The 18,098-nt window shown below is 48.8% G+C and overlaps 1 protein-coding gene across 6 annotated transcripts in view; it reads left to right on the top strand.

Annotated features, from left to right (window-relative positions):
• The window catches only part of ASH1L (ASH1 like histone lysine methyltransferase), a 37,411-nt gene that overhangs the window by 15,534 nt on the left and 3,779 nt on the right, over positions 1-18,098 (top strand). For 4 of the 6 annotated variants that reach the window (XR_013923416.1, XR_013923417.1, XM_080360980.1 and 1 more), the window contains exons 4-27: positions 1,820-1,921; positions 2,457-3,192; positions 4,210-4,389; positions 5,172-5,266; positions 7,026-7,099; positions 8,186-8,231; positions 8,446-8,554; positions 9,012-9,218; positions 10,016-10,162; positions 11,029-11,137; positions 11,308-11,469; positions 11,668-11,762; positions 11,988-12,145; positions 12,609-12,767; positions 13,137-13,191; positions 13,274-13,406; positions 13,830-14,078; positions 14,223-14,309; positions 14,527-14,617; positions 15,735-15,873; positions 16,161-16,333; positions 16,667-16,833; positions 17,414-17,454; positions 17,686-17,975. Coding sequence is in view for 4 of the 6 variants with exons in the window: in XM_080360980.1 (XP_080217106.1) it covers positions 1,820-1,921; positions 2,457-3,192; positions 4,210-4,389; positions 5,172-5,266; positions 7,026-7,099; positions 8,186-8,231; positions 8,446-8,554; positions 9,012-9,218; positions 10,016-10,162; positions 11,029-11,137; positions 11,308-11,469; positions 11,668-11,762; positions 11,988-12,145; positions 12,609-12,767; positions 13,137-13,191; positions 13,274-13,406; positions 13,830-14,078; positions 14,223-14,309; positions 14,527-14,617; positions 15,735-15,873; positions 16,161-16,333; positions 16,667-16,833; positions 17,414-17,454; positions 17,686-17,975 (3,804 nt within the window). In the remaining 2 variants the exon portion in view is untranslated. Of the gene's footprint in view, positions 1-1,819; positions 1,922-2,456; positions 3,193-4,209; positions 4,390-5,171; positions 5,267-7,025; positions 7,100-8,185; positions 8,232-8,445; positions 8,555-9,011; positions 9,219-10,015; positions 10,163-11,028; positions 11,138-11,307; positions 11,470-11,667; positions 11,763-11,987; positions 12,146-12,608; positions 12,768-13,136; positions 13,192-13,273; positions 13,407-13,829; positions 14,079-14,222; positions 14,310-14,526; positions 14,618-15,734; positions 15,874-16,160; positions 16,334-16,666; positions 16,834-17,413; positions 17,455-17,685; positions 17,976-18,098 lie in introns of those variants that run through there. The other 2 variants (XM_080360981.1, XM_080360982.1) reach the window with 2 other exon arrangements.

Here is an 18,098-nt window from a genome sequence, read left to right as displayed (position 1 = left end):
CAAGGAGCAGCTGGAGGCACACGCTCACGATCTGGTGTTACAGCTGCAGCCCGGCCGTGCTCTCCGTTGCAGGGCCAGGCTCTCCGTTGCAGCACTGCTCTCTCTGTTGCAGCACTGCATGCCCCATTGCAGCACCGCACCCTCCGTTGCAGCATCATGCTCTCCGTTGCATCACTGCGCTCTCTGTTGCATCGCCATGCACCCTTTTGCATCGCCACGTGCTCCGTTGCAGCACCGTGCATTCCGTTGCATCACCACATGCTCCGTTGCAGCACCGTGCATTCTGTTGCATTGCCACACGCTCTGTTGCAGCACCGTGCACCCTGTTGCATTGCCACACGCTCTGTTGCAGCACCGTGCACCCTGTTGCAGTGCCACACGCTCCATTGCAGCACCGTGCTCTGTTGCAGCCTCAGTCTTCACGGTACAGCCCTTCTCCCCGTTAACCGGGGCCGTTCCCGCCCGCTCTCCCCGTTAACCGGGGCCGCTGCGCGCGGGGACGCGAACCAAAGGACGCTTGAGAGCCCGGGGCAGCGGCGCCCCCTGCCGGCCGGCCCGCCCCACTGCCGATGACTCCGCGCTGTTCAACACTCCGCAGCCCTTTTGGGGAGAAATCACCCCAAATCTCCCACCTCAGCCTCCCCTGGCACAACTTGAGGCCGTTTCCATTCATCCTGATGCTCGTTCCTTGGGAGCAGAGCCCAACCCCCCTGGCTCCAGCCATTTCAACCTGTGCGTTGAAGGAACAGAAGCCCCTTTGAAGAGCCCCCAGCACGATGCCATGCGGCAAAATCCGAGAATCTTCACCAGGAATGGGATTTGCAACTTGAGCCAATGTCCGGCAGCCTCAGGGTTGTGCCCTCGTTGAGAAATAATGGAAAATAAACCCATCCATCTGCCTTGTCGAGCAGTTAGAATATTTGGAAAAGTGATATTATTTCTTCTATCAGTCGAATGTAGCTTATGTTTTACACCATGAGATAATAATATCCATGATTTAAAAGAAAGTGCAAATTTTGAGGCAAGACAGCATCTCAAAGGAGATTTTCCTCAAGATTTCTAGGAAATCACTTGGATTCTCCCATCGTCTTGTACCTCAGCATCTATTGACACAAAAGCTCGTTTGCGTGGGCGCTAATTTGCGGCCTCGATGTTGAGCGGAACTTCATCAACCTGCCATCTCGTTTCTTCGGAGTCAGTGAAGAAGGATCCAAACTGACCGCGCAGCACCGACCAAACTTATCACACACAACACCTGGAAACTCCTCTCGGTATCGGCAAACGCGGCTTTGCCAGTTTTGCCGCTTCACGTTTCACTAGTTGTGAGATTCCTAGAGCTTCTGAAAGCGGTTTTGAGCGCAAGCAGCACTGAGTGTGATCGCCGCTGCTTGGTCTCGTCTGTGATAAGCCAATATCTAATGATTTTTGGTAACAGCGAGCGCTGTGCTGCCAGATTACCCAGCGAAACATGTTCTGCAGGCACCTAAAATCCAGTAATGTCTGTTTGTAGATAATAATCTGTCATTTGTTTACACCCTGGAGTTTTGACATATTTGCCATGGCCGACCGAAACCAAAATACTATTTTTTGTTATTGTGACAAGATCCGTCGTCTCTCTGTTTTGGGTTTATTTTTACTTATTTTGAGCCATGTCCTCCCTGTGTTTCTACCCTCTGAGAATGTCTTTCTTGCTGGTCCACTTCCATCCTTCTCCACCTTAGTAAGTGTTCCTAAAGCTAAACCAGAGTCACCTCAGTTGCACTGTTGATTATGTTGGCGCTGCCGGACTGAAATAATTGTTGGTTTTTGTGCTTTCCAGGCGCTTTGCCGACGCAGGACAAACCTCCCCAGCGGCAGCCAGAGAGCACAAGCTGCAGCCCTTCCCGGAAGAGATCGACGTCCGAGAGCGCGTCTTCCACAGGCGAGTGCCATTTGGATACTGGCTTCTGTTCAGAACCACTTTCCCGGGGCCTGCGCTGCTGCAGGCAGCAGACACGGAGCTTTTCCCCTTATATTTCAGGATGCAAATGCCACAAATTGGGCTGTAGAACAGGGCGTCTTGAGCTGGTGCTTGTAGAAGCAGCCACTTCTGCAGCAGAACGGAGTTTGGTTCCTCGCCGAGTTGAACTAGTCTTTGTGAAGCTCAATGCTTTAATGCTAGCGAGACCCCCGACACTACAGTTCATCAGTTAATTAGATTAATAAATTAATTCCTCCAAGCTTGACTTAGCTATGATTGGCTGCAAAAAAGTCCATAACATTGGCCAATTTTGCATCATTAGGTCCCTTTCCCATTAGAACTTGTTCTAGAAATTGGCGCTGTTGAATGTTCAGGGCAATTCTAAGATACCAGATGCTGTCGGTATATCCAACTGTGATGTTTTAATTGCAACTTGCTTTGATTATTTGACCGCGTCTCGAGCCTCTTTCACTCTAAACGTGTGTGTTTGTTGCAGGGGCCGGAGCCCCAACCCGGGGAGCGCGACTGGCGAGCGGCGCTGACGACCCCGTGGACGGTTTGTTGCAGCGCATGGCGCAGCACGACACCCAGAGCGCTCTGGATAAAACCTTAGAAGCCGTCATGGCCAACGTGGCCGTTCCACCCTCAGCCAGTCCTGCTCGGAACCACAACCGGGAGCGGGCGCTGGGCAAACAGGACGGGCTGGGAGCCCCGGCCCTTCCCGGCAGCGATAGCAACATCTCGCTGCTGGCGGACAGACTCCCGGACACCTACTCCCCGCATCACCTCAAGAGGAGCGTGGTGGAAGCCATGCAGCGCCAAGCGCGCAAAATGTGCAATTACAACAAGATCCTGGCGACAAAAAAAAATCTCGACCACGTCAATAAAATCCTGAAAGCCAAAAAACTGCAAAGGCAGGCGCGGACTGGGAATAATTTTGTGAAGCGCAGGCCGGGGAGGCCCCGAAAATACCCGCTGCAGGCGGTGGTTTCCATGCAGGCGTTCCAGGCGGCCCGGCTGGTCAGCCAGGAGTTGGAGAAACGAGAAGAGAGCAGCAGCCCCTTGCACCTGGGACCCGACACCATCACGGACGTGATCGAAGCCGTCGTGCAGAGCGTCAACTTGAACTCGGATCACCGCAAAGGCTGGAAGAGGAAGAGGTGGCTCGCGGAGGAGCAGGCCAGGAAGCGGCAAAAGTCGTTAGCGGAAGACGAGCAGGAGAGCAATAAGAGGTAATTAATTCCCTTAGTTTCAGCAAGCTGTGAATTAATCCTGCTCTTCGGAGCGCTGCTCACGATGCGTTTTTATTTAGGGTTTCAGTTTAGAGGGAACCAGCATCTGAGTTTTAAGGTTCCTTAGGGTCTTAGGCTCCTGAACACACCCCAAATTGTGTGGAATCGGGTCACCTCAAACAGTCGGGTTTGTGCTTGTGTCCCAAGCAAGTTTGGTGACTTTGTGAAGAATATTGAGTTGGTAACAGGTTTGCTGATGAAATATCCTGGAGAAAATGGTTCCTTCATCACATGCAGAACAAGGAGCTGTAAGAGCTCCGTGCACCGCAGGAATGAGCGTGACTCATGTGCATTCCTCATACGCACAAGCAGCACAGAGTGTGGGGTGAGATGAGTTGATACACAGCAAACAAAGAGAAAGACCAAAGCAGCGAGGAGGTGAGAGCGGACCCAAGAGTGCAGGCCCTGCCTAGGAAAAACCACCCCAGAAATGCGTCTCTGCTCCAATCGTCACGTTCTGATCTCCAGCGTCTTCGATACAAACAGATCAAATCCTTCCAGAAGTCTCCTTGCGTGTGTTTGCAGAACAGTTCTGAAGAATACCCAGCTGTTTATGTTTCAGGAATTAATATTGTAATACAGGCACTTAGATTCACAGAATTGCTGGAACCACATGTTCAAGGGGTGTGTTATGTGGCTGAGAAATGGTTCACCACATCCTATTTTTAGAGCACAAAAGCCGATAGCAGAAGCCACCTTCTGAATTACTCAACTGAGGCTCCGCGGAATAAACAGGAGCAGTACAAATAGCATTCTTTTGGTGGTAACAACATCGCAATAAAAGGATCCTCCGTTTTTTACAATGATGCGTTGCCACCGCTTGGTCGTGATCGTTGAATTGCGTTTTGTTAAATAGCTGAGACTTCGGTCATTCAGAAACACGGATGTTTTCTCCCTGCTGACCGTATTCCAGAGAGAAATAAAGAAATATGATCCCAAAACCTCCTTTTCTTGCAGTTTCTCTGAGGCGGCAGCGGAACCTCCCAGTCCACACGACGCCCTTGGGAAACCGCCCGAAGCTGAGAACACGGAGCAGCCTCTGCCGCCTGTAACCCAGCGGGAGAAGAAAGCCCCTCGACCCCCAAAAAAGAAGTACCAGAAGGCCGGGCTCTATTCCGACGTCTACAAAACAGCCGAGTAAGTAAGAAATACCCCCAAAAAACAATATCCCAGTGGAAACCGTCTGCTTGTAACTAGAGCCACAAAGAGGAGCTGAAATAAAACCAGCAACTCAGGTCAGGCCTGTGGGAAATCACACGCGTGATAATGATCAGAACGTGACCCAGTAGGGATTTAAAATGTAGCCCCGGTGATCTGAAAGTGTTTTTGAAGGAGGTAAGAGAAGTTGCGTTGGACGATCTTAACGGTCGCGGCACTAAATCGCTGTTCAGGTGCTGAGCGCAGTGGCTGCTTCAAAGGGGCCATTTGTTTTCTATTTTCATGTACTGAATCGTGCCGACTGGTTGTCTTTTGCGTGATAGAATTTCAGTAGGTCCCCTCGTCCTTTCCCAGTTCGTCTCCTTCACCTCCTGGGAGATATTTAGAATAAAATGCCAGTGTTCTTCTACATTTTCCCTGGTTACCCATTAGAAAGTGGACATTTCCCATAGCCAGCCCACCTCTGCTTCCCCTTGGAGTTGCATCAACTTTCAACAGCGTTTGAACAAATGTGTAGAAGTCAAGAGTTTACAATATGATCCGACAAATCGAAATCAGCAGAACAATCCTCACTTCTTAATGATGAAGTTTTCTGCTGATTTAACTTGCCGTTCCAATATAATTGTCATTCGTATATTGAATATTACCAAGTCTTTCAGAGCGCTGTGGTGCATCCGTGCCTGGATTAAACCAGACAGCGCGGTTTTGCAAATGGCACGTGTGCCTTCATGTGATTTCTCTCTTTCCTGTGTCGTCCGCAGCCCCAAGAGCCGCCTCATCCAGCTGAAGAAGGAAAAGCTGGAGTACACACCGGGGGAGCACGAGCACGGCTTGTTCCCGGCCCCCATTCATGTCGGTGGGTCCTTCACCTGTGCTTCGGTGACACGGAAACACTGTTTGCGCTTCGCTCTCTCCCTTTTTTCTCTTCTTCCTTTTATGTTACCACCTCGCCGGGTCACTCGTGTCTTTCAGCACGTGACCGTTACCAAACCTCACATTCAGCTGTGGGTTTTGGTGCAAAAGTTTGACTACGTGAACTTTCTTCTCATTTCTTGTTCACCGTAAGAAAATACCAGTGTGGTTTAAAACTACTGTAAGTTAAACGCAGTACAATAGTCTCCTTTTCAAACCGATGCTGCAGTAGAATAGCCAGGGATGGTTATGGCTGCTCGTTTAACCTCAAAAACAAAGCAAGCAGTAATGCGTTTCCCCATGCGCTCTGTGGTGTCTGTCATGGAGCTCGTGTCGTTGCCCAGCACAAACCACAACTGACTGATTGTGCAGGTCTTTGTTTCAGCTTTTAAACTCTGTGATGACTTTTTTGGGTTTTTTCCTCCAAGTACCATCGTGCCAAAAGAATTTGGGAAATTCCACCTTATTCCATATAAATATTTGTCCCATCAAACGCAAATGGTCGGTTGGTTTGTCTTCCTTAAGGGAATTTTCTGCGCGGTGCACAAGTTTGACTTTACAGAGGCCGTAGCAGGTGGAATCTGCCCGAAGCGGTAACCACGGAGAACATGCTTCACAGCTGGAGCTCTTCGTGGAAATTCTCCAAAATGGGGCCTTTCTTGGTTCCTTTCTGAATTGGGCCAGATAACCGTGATGTGACCCAAGCGCCTGTCGGGACGCTCGGTTTCCAGCGCCACGATCGCAGAGCCCCGACCTCGCTTTGCGTTATCGTAGCGGCCACGAACGAGCTCCTGCAATGAAGATAAAGCTTCGGTTACTCCGTTTAACCGCAGAAATTTAGGGCTCTGCACCAGTGCCGACTTGTCGAGGGCTGGAGGGACCTGAAAAGGCCTTTTGTTTCGCTGCTGAGGTCATAGGAGTGAAAGCAAATCCCCCAGATTTAGCTCTTTCCTGGAACCTGCTACGGAGAAATAAAGCACTGAAAGTGCAAAGTGATTTAGGAGTGAATTGGAAGGAAACCATTGCAGTTTTCCTTTTCCAGCCGTGAGGGCGAGCGTGTGAATTTACTGAAACCCCAGATGTAAAGGCGCTTGGTAACATTTGGAAAAACAGGGAGAATTGGCCGTGGGGCTGACGCCTCATCCTTGGTCACTGCTCACTGCAATCTGGTGACAACAGAACCGCTAAGAGCGGGCTTTAATCTGCTCGAACTAATGTAGCGCTTGGTCTTGTCTTAACAGCGTGTGGAATGGGGCAGTTTTCTTCTTCTGGAGGAGTGATGGTAGATTTTAGAATAGAATAAATCTGCACTGAAAGCAGTAACTCCTGTGTAAGACAAGTTCCACTTACTGCTGAACATACCGATGGCCTGCAAGTCTTCCTGAAACGTTTAGAAATGCGTTTGCCGAGTCTGAATTAAGTCTCGTTTGGTAAAGGCTGTAAGAACAGGCTTGGGTACTATTTTCCAGACTAATTCAGTTTCTTCGAGCGCATTGTTCTGACTGAGCACCTTGCATAGGACACGCATGCTGGTTCGGGGGTGTTTTTACGCGTATGCATTCCCTGTGCTCGCACCAACACACAAAATGCCCTGGGAGTATTCTGCTCCTCTCCTTTGTGACTTCGAGCCGTCGAGAGGCCCTTTGGCCTCTTGGGAGCTACAAATAGGAGCATGTGCGACTCACAAACCTTTTCTTTTGCAGGAAAGTATCTCAGACAGAAGCGAATCGACTTCCAGCTGCCTTACGACATCCTCTGGCAGTGGAAACACAACCAGGTACGAGCGAGAACGTCACCGCGTGCCGAGGTTCTGATCAGAGATCTCAGAAAACAGCGGGATTCTTACATGAGAACTGTTGCTACATCCTGTATTTTGATGAATATTCTTGTTGCTGCCGCTGTACGAGGCAAAAAAGGATTTGCATCTGTACTTAATGGGAATCGTTTCCATTGCTCCATCTCTTGCAAAGTAGCGACCCCGCGGGTTCCCGCGGAACGAGCGGCGCTCATGTGCCCGCAGACTTTTATTTTGGTGCCGCGCTCCCCAACGAGCCGCTCGGAGCCGCCCCGGGGGGATTCGGATGTTCTGCCAGCAGGCTGAGAAATTTCAGGCCCTATTTTTCTTGGCCCGGCCCCAGCCGAGTGGAATTTATTTGTCACTCGCGAGCTGAAATTTTCCTGCCGAGGAAAAGAGAGAAGCCGTCGAGCGGCCGTCCTCTCTTTCAAGGGCTTTAAATATGCGCAAACCTAAAAATAGGAAGGGGTTTGTATTATTATTTTGTTTTTATTCCTGAGAAGTTTCCACTAAGCCATTTAACAAAGGATCTAAGGCTGGAGGGGGAATGTGTCCCCAGCTTTCAGCCGTGGAACCTCAGCGTGTCCATGAGCAAAGCAAATTCCCAAGCAGTTGTGGCTCCGACTTCTCTTTGTAATTCAAAGATAACTCTGCATTTCTGTGGCCCCTGCCTGGAGTCACAGCTCTGTCCAGCATCTTCATGTTTCTTTTCCGCTGAATTTGAAGTGTCAGCGTATAGGAATTCCGCCAAAGATGCTTTGGATTGGCATAGTTCTTCTTTTCAATATGGCAAAGAACATGGTTGTTCGGAATGGTCTGTCCTCATGGTGTCTGTTACCTGGATCAGATAGCGTGGGGAAAATAAACAATATATTAGAAAAACTGCTTAGTTAACTCATTAAGCCCAAGTTCTACTATTTGCTGATGTCTGAGCCTAAAGAAGAGAATTCAGACCCATTTTCTAGTAGCGATTACAAAACCATTCCATAGTTACCGAACGTTTCCCTGAGTCTTGTGAGGAGCAGCTGCTCATGCCATGTAGTAACATTTTCTTTCTCTTCCTTTTAGTTGTATAAAAAGCCAGATGTTCCGCTTTATAAAAAAATCCGTTCTAGTAAGTAAAATCTTATTACTAAAACATGTTAACGGTGGAGTTTTCTCGCTCCCCCCCTTTCTGCCGTGCTCCTCGTCTTACCAAAGACACTCCCCTCGCTTTCTTTGCTCCATCTCATTAACATTAAAATATTGTAGCTAATTAGTTCTGTTTTCGCACCTGGCAAGAATTCTTTTCCCTGTTTGGGTTTGGTCTTTGTGTGTTTCTCCTCCAGATGTCTATGTGGACGTCAAACCCCTTTCCGGCTACGAGGCCACGACCTGCAATTGTAAGAAGCCCGACGAGGAGAGCGGGAAGGGCTGCGTGGAGGATTGTCTGAACAGGTGAGGACCAGCTCCACAATTCCAACATCATCGGTCCCTTTCCCCTACGCTGCTCTCTAATAGGTTATTCCCCAACTTACGCTGGAACCTGGGGCTGTTCCTGCCCAGATTCAAGACTCTACACCTGCCCTTGTTATATTTCATTCAATTTTTCCCCTCCCAGCTCTCCTCTTCCACTCCCAGCAGTTCCCTGTTTAACCACGCAGGTCTCCTGGCTCCCTTCCTTGACTTCCTACGTGTCGGGATGCTCTGATCTTGTATGATGGATCTACATTTCCTTGTATCATCAATATAAATTTCCCCGTATCATAGATCTAAATTTCCTTGTATGATCTAAATTCCCTCACGTCATAGATCTAAATTTCCTCGTCTCACAGATCTCCACCAGCGCCGCTCACCTTCCTTCGACTCCCTCGTCGATTTTCTTTAACTCTTACCCTTTTGAATTCTTTTTGAGGATGATCTTTGCCGAGTGCTCCCCCAACACGTGCCCGTGCGGCGAGCAGTGCTGCAACCAGCGCATCCAGCGGCACGAGTGGGTGCAGTGCCTGGAGCGGTTCCGCGCCGAGGAGAAGGGCTGGGGCATCCGCACCAAGGAGCCCCTCAGAGCCGGCCAGTTCATCATCGAGTACCTGGGGGAAGTCGTTAGCGAGCAAGAATTCAGGTAGAAATATTTCTCGGGGATTTGTTATCACTGCGGGGAAATCCAGGGGGAAAAATGAATGTTTTTGGGGTCACAAGCGCCAGAAGGCTCAGAATTCAGGTTTTCTGGGTTTGGGACGCGTCGTCTGCCACGTCTGCTCTGTCAGTGACACGAATGAGGGGAATTTTGACATGGTTTGGTGCAGAATTTGAACCGCACAAGGCAGAAGGGGCCGGAGGGAAAAGAGCACAAGTGGAGCATTGATCAGTGAAAAAAGAGATTATCTTGTGAAGTGTGTGGCATCGTCAGATAACAGATTTTTGGAGGGCCGTGCGCTGCTTGTGCGGCTCCAGCAGACGACAAACGCATTCTTCTCATACACAGCTAACTGCGAATGCAGCCGACTCTTGTTACTCGTGCTAAAGAGGCAGCTCTAATCCATAAATACATCTGTACAGCTCCAGAAATCGTGTCCGGCTCAGCTCATGGAAGAGCGAAGCTGTTGTTGTGCACATTGTTGTCCGCATGCATGCACAGACACCCCGAAGAATGGGTTCTTGCATTTTCTCTTCCACGCACAGGTTGTCCCCATGAAATGTGCACAGATAACCTGCAGGGCCCAGCGAGCGCTCCAGCAGAGCAGGTTTCTAAACTCTAACCAAGCTCTGTCAGTGGCCTTGGCTTGTACATAATCCTGGTTTTCCTCCATCTCTAGGTGTACAGTTGTATAAAATATAAACCATTAGAATCGTTTCTCCATCAAAAACCCTCTTTGGGAATTCTTCAATCCCAAATCCCGTTCCTGTGTTGCTTCGCAGGAACCGGATGATCGAGCAGTATCACAACCACAGCGACCACTACTGCCTGAATTTGGACAGTGGGATGGTGATCGACAGCTACCGCATGGGCAACGAGGCTCGCTTCATCAACCACAGCTGCAACCCCAACTGCGAGATGCAGAAATGGTAAGAGAAACACGTCCTGCGTACGGGAAGACTCTGTGATCTAATTACCCAGATCGTCTGAGATAATCTGATCTGAAAACAGGGAGGGGAGTCAAACTGAACAGCGTGAACCGTATTTGTGCTTGTGCTTGCGTTGCGCAAGAGAAGTCATGTCATGTTCTCACATTTTGGTGACAAGATCTAAGTTTCCTGGTGGGGCAAATCCAACGTGTTTGTCGTACTTTTAACCCGCCACAAAACTTGCAGCCTCGGTAACGCCATAAAATCATCTACACGCGGATATTCTTCTGGCAACTCAACCAAGGAAGGAGTCTGATTTGAGCCCACCCTTGTCCTATCGGTGCCGTGTTATCAGACTCGTAGGAAATACTTTTGAGAGCTTTATAATGAATAAATGACAGTGAAATGGCAGCTGGTGGTGAGGGGAATGGGCTGTGGGTGCAGCACAGCGAGGAGCTGGCGATCCTCTGCTCATTCTGGTGCATTTCAGCAAGAGCAATCAAGTTTTACATTTTAAAACCCAACACAAAGAAGAAAAGGATTGGAGAGGCAATTAATTGTAGTGCATTTTGTGAAACGAGACGCGATGTTCAGTGTAAGCTTTTGATTTGCAGTGAATCTTGGCGGTTGATCAGTAGATCTGCCGTGATTGCTTCAAATAACGCACAACTTCCTGCTCTGTAAATGAACTGTTCGCTTTTCTGCCTTTTAAAGCTTATTTTAAGAGAACAACAAGCAAACAGCACAAATGAAGAACAAGTCTGACCCAGGGCACAACACAAGTGCTGCTTCCAGTCTAACACTATGCGCACAAAGACAATTTGCTACTCAATTCTTGCCAATACTTGGTTGTGTTTTCCCCGCAGGTCCGTCAATGGCGTGTACAGGATCGGATTGTACGCGCTCAAAGACATGCCCGCTGGTACCGAACTGACCTACGACTACAACTTCCATTCGTTTAACGTTGAAAAACAGGTGAGGATCAGGGGGCGAGACCTTGGGAAAACTCAGCAGGGGCAAGCAGTTTGTAACATTGAAGATGATTAACGAAACCTATCGTGTTGTACTCGGCTGACCAGGTTCTTTATAATGTTGAGAGATCATCACAAGGCTTTGGGGCTTATTTAATTTCTTTCCCCCCCCAGCAACTCTGCAAATGCGGTTTTGAAAAATGCAGAGGGATCATTGGTGGGAAGAGCCAGCGTGTGAACGGACTCTCCAGCAAGAGCAGTCAGGCCGTGAGCAGCCACAGGAGGCCCGGGCGCTCCAAAGAGAAAAGGAAGTCAAAGCACAAACTGAAGAAGAGAGTAAGTAGGAAAGACGACTCTTTTTGTGGCTAAAAGCGTAACACAAAATCAGTTTGCTGCCATCAGACTGGAAAACTGCGTATTTAGGTGCTTTAAACTAGAAAGAAACGCTACAGGTGCTGTCTCAGGAGTTCTCTTAGTGCTTTGCTGGGTTCTTGGCGCAGCTTTTCCCACCTGTGGGGATGATTTGTCTTCCAGAGGGGCCACATCCCGGAGGAGCCCAGCGAGAGCGTGAACGCGCCCACCCGGCTGACGCCGCAGCTGCAGATGAAGCCCATGTCCAACAGGGAGAGGTGAGGAACCATCTTCGCGGCTTTTCCTCACACACGGAGCGTCAGGGAGACGTTACAATGATTTTTCTGTAAGATAAGGCATCACGAAATGTCTCAGTGAGCAGTTCTTAGCTCTCTTTCCTCTCTGCTCACATCAAATGTACCTCTGAATACCCTTTTCCCTCCATGAAATAACTAATTTTACACAAAGAAGGTGGTTCTTGAATGCTCTTCTCATTCCCGCAGGAATTTTGTGCTGAAACACCACGTCTTTTTGGTCCGAAACTGGGAAAAGATTCGACAGAAGCAAGAGGAGGTGAAGCAGGTCAGCGACAACATCCACCCCACGTCGCTCTACAACCGCTGGAACGGGATCTGCCGGGACGACGGCAACATTAAATCCGGTATAAATCACACGGGGAGTTCCTGCAAGATCCACACACCTTTTATAACACATACAGGGTGTGCCATACGGAGAAAAATACATATATCTATTTTTGGATGTGTGTATGCCCTTATCTTGATGTAGCAGGGTAAAACACAAGCTCTCCCGATGTACTTTTTGCATTATGGGATTCTGCGTTTTCCTCTGAAACACTTAACGCTACGTTCTTAAGAATGAGAAGTTATAAATTAATTGAGAAATTAGAAAGCGTTTTTCCGCTTCATTTGCGCGTCACCAACAGAAGCGGTTGCGCTGACTTTGAAAACTCTCATTTATCCTCAAATTGTGTGGATTTCAGGCCTGGCTTTGGTGCACAGTGGGTTCGTTCTCGCAGTTGCCGGGGAGCTGCAGGCCCAGCAGAGCCGCTGCGGTTTGCCGCCGAGCTGTTTGCTGAGCGCTCCTTCTGTTCTGCCCTCCCGCAGATGTCTTCATGACCCAGTTTTCCGCCCTCCAGACCTCGCGCTCGGTGCGGACGCGGCGCCTGGCGGCGGCGGAGGAGAACATCGAGGTGGCTCGCGCCGCCCGCCTGGCGCAGATCTTCAAGGAAATCTGCGACAGCATCATCTCCTACAAAGGTGAAGGTGACGCTCCTCAAAACATCCTCACGGCGGCTTTTCCAGCCTCTGGAACACGGACTCTCTGAATAGAATATACTAGTAAAACATGAGGGTTTTTCAGGATTTCAAATAACCCTTTTCCCCCAGAATCCGCAGAGCGTTGCTGTTCTTCTAAATGGATTTTTCAGCAGCTCACCATTGCGAGGAAACCCTCCTCCTTTTCTATACGCATAGTCTGATCACAGCAACCAACTCCTAGAAACGCAAAAGCATTTCGATCCCCTAGGACTCAGAGAGTAGAAAAGCCTTTTTTTAGTGTAGATATAATGTTAGTTGTCTGAATTTTGACATTTTACTCATGTAAACGTCGCTGATCGGTGCGTTCTGTTGCAGATTCCTCCCGGCAGGCTCTGGCAGCTCCTCTCCTCAACCTCCCCCCAAAGAAGAAGTAAGTTTTGCTCCCCAGAGCAGCCCCTCCTTTCCCACAGTGGATTTTCGCAGCTTTCGAAACGTGTCAATTCCCGTTTTAGAAACGCGGATTATTACGAGAAGATCTCCGACCCCTTGGACCTCGCCACCATCGAGAAGCAGATCTTGACGGGCTATTACAAAACCGTGGAAGCGTTCGATGGCGACATGCTCAAGGTTTTCCGGAACGCGGAGGTGAGAGTCGCTCCGGCCCCCAAACTGCGGCGCAGACACTGGGATTTCCCTCCCTTAGGTCATGAAAGACGAATATTGTAGAGAATTTGTGATGAGCCATTTCTGATGAACAGATATTGATAGAAATTCACGTGCTTTGACTTACTCTGAGCTGGTAGCCTGAGATTAAACAAATAGAAGTTGAAGAACACGCATGAATAGTTAATCTAAAGAAATGTATATTTTTGGAAGAGGTACCTTGTTCTCCAGCATCACCTGTAAGATACACAGACCTGCTGTTCCAAATAATAGATGGGCAGGTGATACCAGATTGGTGCTGAGACATCTAAAGTGTGCGTGCAGACAGGATGAGTGCACCGAAAACGCAGAGTCTGCGGGAAAAATAATCCAGTTTCTTTGTTTCTTGGTTTTGTTTCTCTTCAGAAATATTACGGCAGAAAATCTCCGACCGGGCGCGACGTGTGCCGGCTCCGCAAGGCCTATTACAGCGCGCGGCACGAGGCGGCCGCCCAGATCGATGAGATCGTGGGAGAGACGGCAAGCGAAGCCGACAGCAGCGAGACCTCGGTCTGTGAGAAGGAGAACGGGCACGAGAAGGACGAGGACGTGATCCGCTGCATCTGCGGCCTGTACAAGGACGAAGGGCTCATGATCCAGTGCGAAAAGTGCATGGTGAGGCGGGGGGAATGGCGCCAGATAGCCCCGTTTGCTTTGGGGAGCTCATTGGCTTGTTCTTGTTAATATTTTGGAGCAAACGCAGGTTGCAAATGGAACCTCGCATGGGAATTTCTAACGGGGTCGTGTGGTTTTTTGCAGGTGTGGCAGCACTGCGACTGCATGGGCGTGAATTCCGACGTGGAACACTACTTGTGCGAGCAGTGCGAACCTCGAGCTGTGAACAGGGTACAGAAAAGAGCCTCTTCAGTACTATTCTTATCATCTAAAGCCACTTTTGCGTGTATATATGTTGCAATTGGCCTGGGATTCTCACTTTCTAGTGTAGCTTCTTGGCTTTAGGTTTAACCACATCGCCTCAGTTCTGCTGCAGATTTCCAAAAGGATATCGGGATGGTTTTGCCCTGATCGTTTCACAATTTCCTGCCTTTCTCCCTCTCCCCAGGAGGTTCCCATGATCCCTCGTCCCCATTACGCCCAGCCCGGCTGCGTTTATTACATCTGCTTGTTACGGGATGACCTGCTGCTGCGCCAAGGTACGCGCTGCCTTCCCTGTTGGTGACGGGCGGCAAAGCTGCTCCGCTGGGAGCGACGCCTCGTCGGAGTTCTCACAGCCTCTTGATGAGGAAATCTTAATTACTGTTAGCACAGATAGGGCTCTCCTGGCCAGAGAAGGACGATATCGAGCCAACTTCTTTAGAAAGAAATGCAAAGGCGGATATTAGGCCTTCAGTATTATTATTTTAGCGTAGAACAGTCATTAAAACATCTGAATTATGGCTTGTTTGTTCCCTAAATGCATCTTTCTCCAAAGCCCTGAGTCTTTCAGAGGCAGCTGTGCAGCCACCTTGTTCCGTTTATTGCTTATTATTTGTTTGATTTCATCTTACGGAGACATCCAGGGTTAGAAAGAAGCTTATATAATAATTAGGATAATTGATCTTAGCTCTAAAAGTCCATAAAACTGGGATTAAAGGAAGCCCGGAGGGGACGCCGTGGGAATTCCCTGGGCTTTCCCTCCTCAGTGTCTCTGCTGCCCCTTTTTGAGCACGAATGTTTCCCTCTGTGGCCTCGGATCTTGCCCCAGGTGGGGTTTTAAGTGTTTAAAGTGTTGGGGCCTCCCACGTTTTTGTTCAGTGTAAGATTTTGTTAAAATGAATTGATATTTAAATCCGACCGTGTTTTCATTAATACTTGGAGCTTCCCAGATGTTCTCCCTCTGAGACTCTTCAAGTTCTTTGTGACCATTATTGATTCATATTGATTTATTTCCTTAATAATAATCTCTCTTAGTATCTTCTCCCTGCAAGATTTGTTCTTTAAACATTGCAGCTATCACTGATTCCTACATGTTTTCCCAGTCAAAACTTCTGTCATGTATCCTATTGTGATTTCTCTTGGTTCGTTACAAGTTACTATTTTCAGCCTGGGATGTAAAATTCAAGTTACACTTCGTTTTTGCTCTAAAGCTTTTGTGCAGACGATGGAGGTAAAACCTTCCTCCTTTTGCAGCTTTGCGTCGCTCTCACAATTCCCCATGAAGTAGATGAAGTAGCTCCATCATGTTCGTGTTAATGAAGCCGTTGACTCTATATTTGCCGTGCCGGCCTCACGAGATGTTCTTTCCTGTGTCTGTGCTGTGCCTGTGAGCAGGTGATTGCGTGTACCTGATGCGCGACAGCCGCAGGACCCCCGACGGACACCCCGTGCGGCAGTCGTACCGGCTCCTGTCCCACATCAACAGGGAGAAACTCGACATCTTCCGCATCGAGAAGCTCTGGAAAAATGAGAAGTAAGTTCGCTAACGATGCCCAGCTCGTTACGTGATTAAATGCCACCCAGCTGGGAGCACAGGAAGGCGGCTGCATGGGCTAAAACGGCCCTAGGAATATTTCCACATACCAAAGGAGGATAAATCTGAATGTGTCATATTCGCATGGCTTCGCTTTTCATTGCAGTCATTGCAAACGTGCCAGATAAATAGCTAAAAATTAAGCGGAGGGTATTAAGTTGTATCATTAGCTTATAGAAATATCTTCTAATGGTGATTATGCCCTGTGTGTGTGTCTTTGGCCTCAGGGAGGAGCGGTTTGCCTTCGGGCACCATTATTTCCGCCCGCACGAGACGCATCATTCCCCTTCGCGCAAGTTCTACCACAACGAGCTGTTCCGCGTGCCGCTCTACGAGATCATCCCCTTGGAGGCCGTGGTGGGAACGTGCTGCGTCCTCGACCTCTACACCTACTGCAAAGGTGAGGAACAACCAATGGTGGGAAACGCTATGGAAAACACCTTGGAAAATCATTCCTGCCCGTGTTTCCAGGGCTGGTTCTGAAGAGACAGCAGCAAAGTGGGGGCAAAGAGAAACTATGGCAGTGATTTTCTGTAGCATTTTAGTTGCTGTTTCATTAGAGCGTCAAGTTTTTCCTCTTAAATTGAATTATGTGGCCACTATTAGGATTCTGAATGGAGGAGAACAAAGTCCTGCTCGGACAACCCGTCTCCTCCCACACTGTTGATTCTCATTGTGGTATTTGGAATCCGATGCTCATTTTTCCCCTCCGTCCTTTCTTTGCAAACCCCAGGGAGGCCGAAAGGCGTGAAGGAGCAGGACGTCTATATTTGCGATTACCGCCTCGACAAATCCGCTCATCTCTTCTACAAGATCCACCGCAACCGCTACCCCGTGTGCACCAAGCCCTACGCCTTCAACCACTTCCCCAAAAAACTCACGCCCAAGAGAGACTTTTCCGTGAGTTCCCCTTCTTTTGCCTTCCTGACTTTTACACTAGAACACCGGAAAGGAGAATTAAATGTAGACAGAGAGTATTGCAGCTCAGAGACAAACAGACGTCGAACGAATGGTGGTGTAGGTTGGGAGGGGGTGGTTTCTGGCTGAAATCAAGAGACTCGTTTCATTTAAGCCGCTCCTGAAATCTTAAAACTCACCTTTCAGCAGCGGTTCTGCAGCTGTCCAAGGGTTGTCTCCGTTGCAGAGAATCACACGACACACAGTTTGTCAGGCCGGCACTATTACTCCGTGCTTTAATAAACTTGCTTCAAATTGGTTTTCAGCAGTAGTGATTCTCAATGCAGAAAAGCACTATTTTACTATTTTGATTTCCATCTCTATAAAATGCTTATTTTTTATAGAATTATCACTGAAAATGGATGTTTTCTCAAACAGACAGCAGACAGGCAGCAAAGTCCTGTTTTCCTTCACATCCTCCATCTCAATATTTCAAGTATGGGTACTTCCAGAACATTAGCCAGACCATCACCTCCTTCCACTGGGGATTTCATATTAATCATCATCTTTATTGTCGTTGCAGCCTCATTACGTCCCAGACAACTACAAGAGAAATGGGGGCAGGTGAGTTTTACCCTCACATTGCTGAGAATGAGAAATTCCTCTTTGATAACCCGCTCTTTTGCCCACCCGTTTTTCCCAGGTAGGAATTTAAATGATTTCAAGCAATTCCCTAAACTTTCCAATGTGCGTTTTAAGACTGAAATTGCAGTGAGCCCCTATCTAAAAAACCCTTGACTCTAGTAATTGGCCTTTGGGGTGAACGTGGTGTTTAAACCTTTGTTTTCTTGCTAGATCTTCATGGAAAACAGATCGCTCGAAACCCCAGATGAAAGACTTAAACCAAGAGGAGGATTCTCTACCGCTCATCGAGGACGTTTTAGGAAACCAAGAGCAAACTCCGGGCGAGGTGCCGGTGCTGGAGGAGCCCGACAAAGAGGCGCTTCCGAGCGAGAGCTGCGCAGCGGAGAAAAAGGGGGAGGAAAACGCGTCTGTGTGCAGCGCGGAGGAACGGAGACACGTCCAGCGCGAGAGGCTCAACCAGATCCTGCTCAACCTCCTCGAGAAGATCCCCGGGAAAAACGGTGAGATCCGCCACCGCGCCCCCGAGACACCCCAAATACCAACCGCCACGCCACCCGCACATTCACAAATACACGTCTGAAGATATGATGTATATTTACATCTATAACACAATTAGTTCTCTT

This window comes from Nesoenas mayeri, assembly GCF_963082525.1.
Source record: "Nesoenas mayeri genome assembly, chromosome: 30".
NCBI classification, from domain to species: domain Eukaryota; kingdom Metazoa; phylum Chordata; class Aves; order Columbiformes; family Columbidae; genus Nesoenas; species Nesoenas mayeri.
Note: the sequence above shows the minus strand (reverse complement) of the source record. Positions and strands in the feature narration are given on the sequence as shown.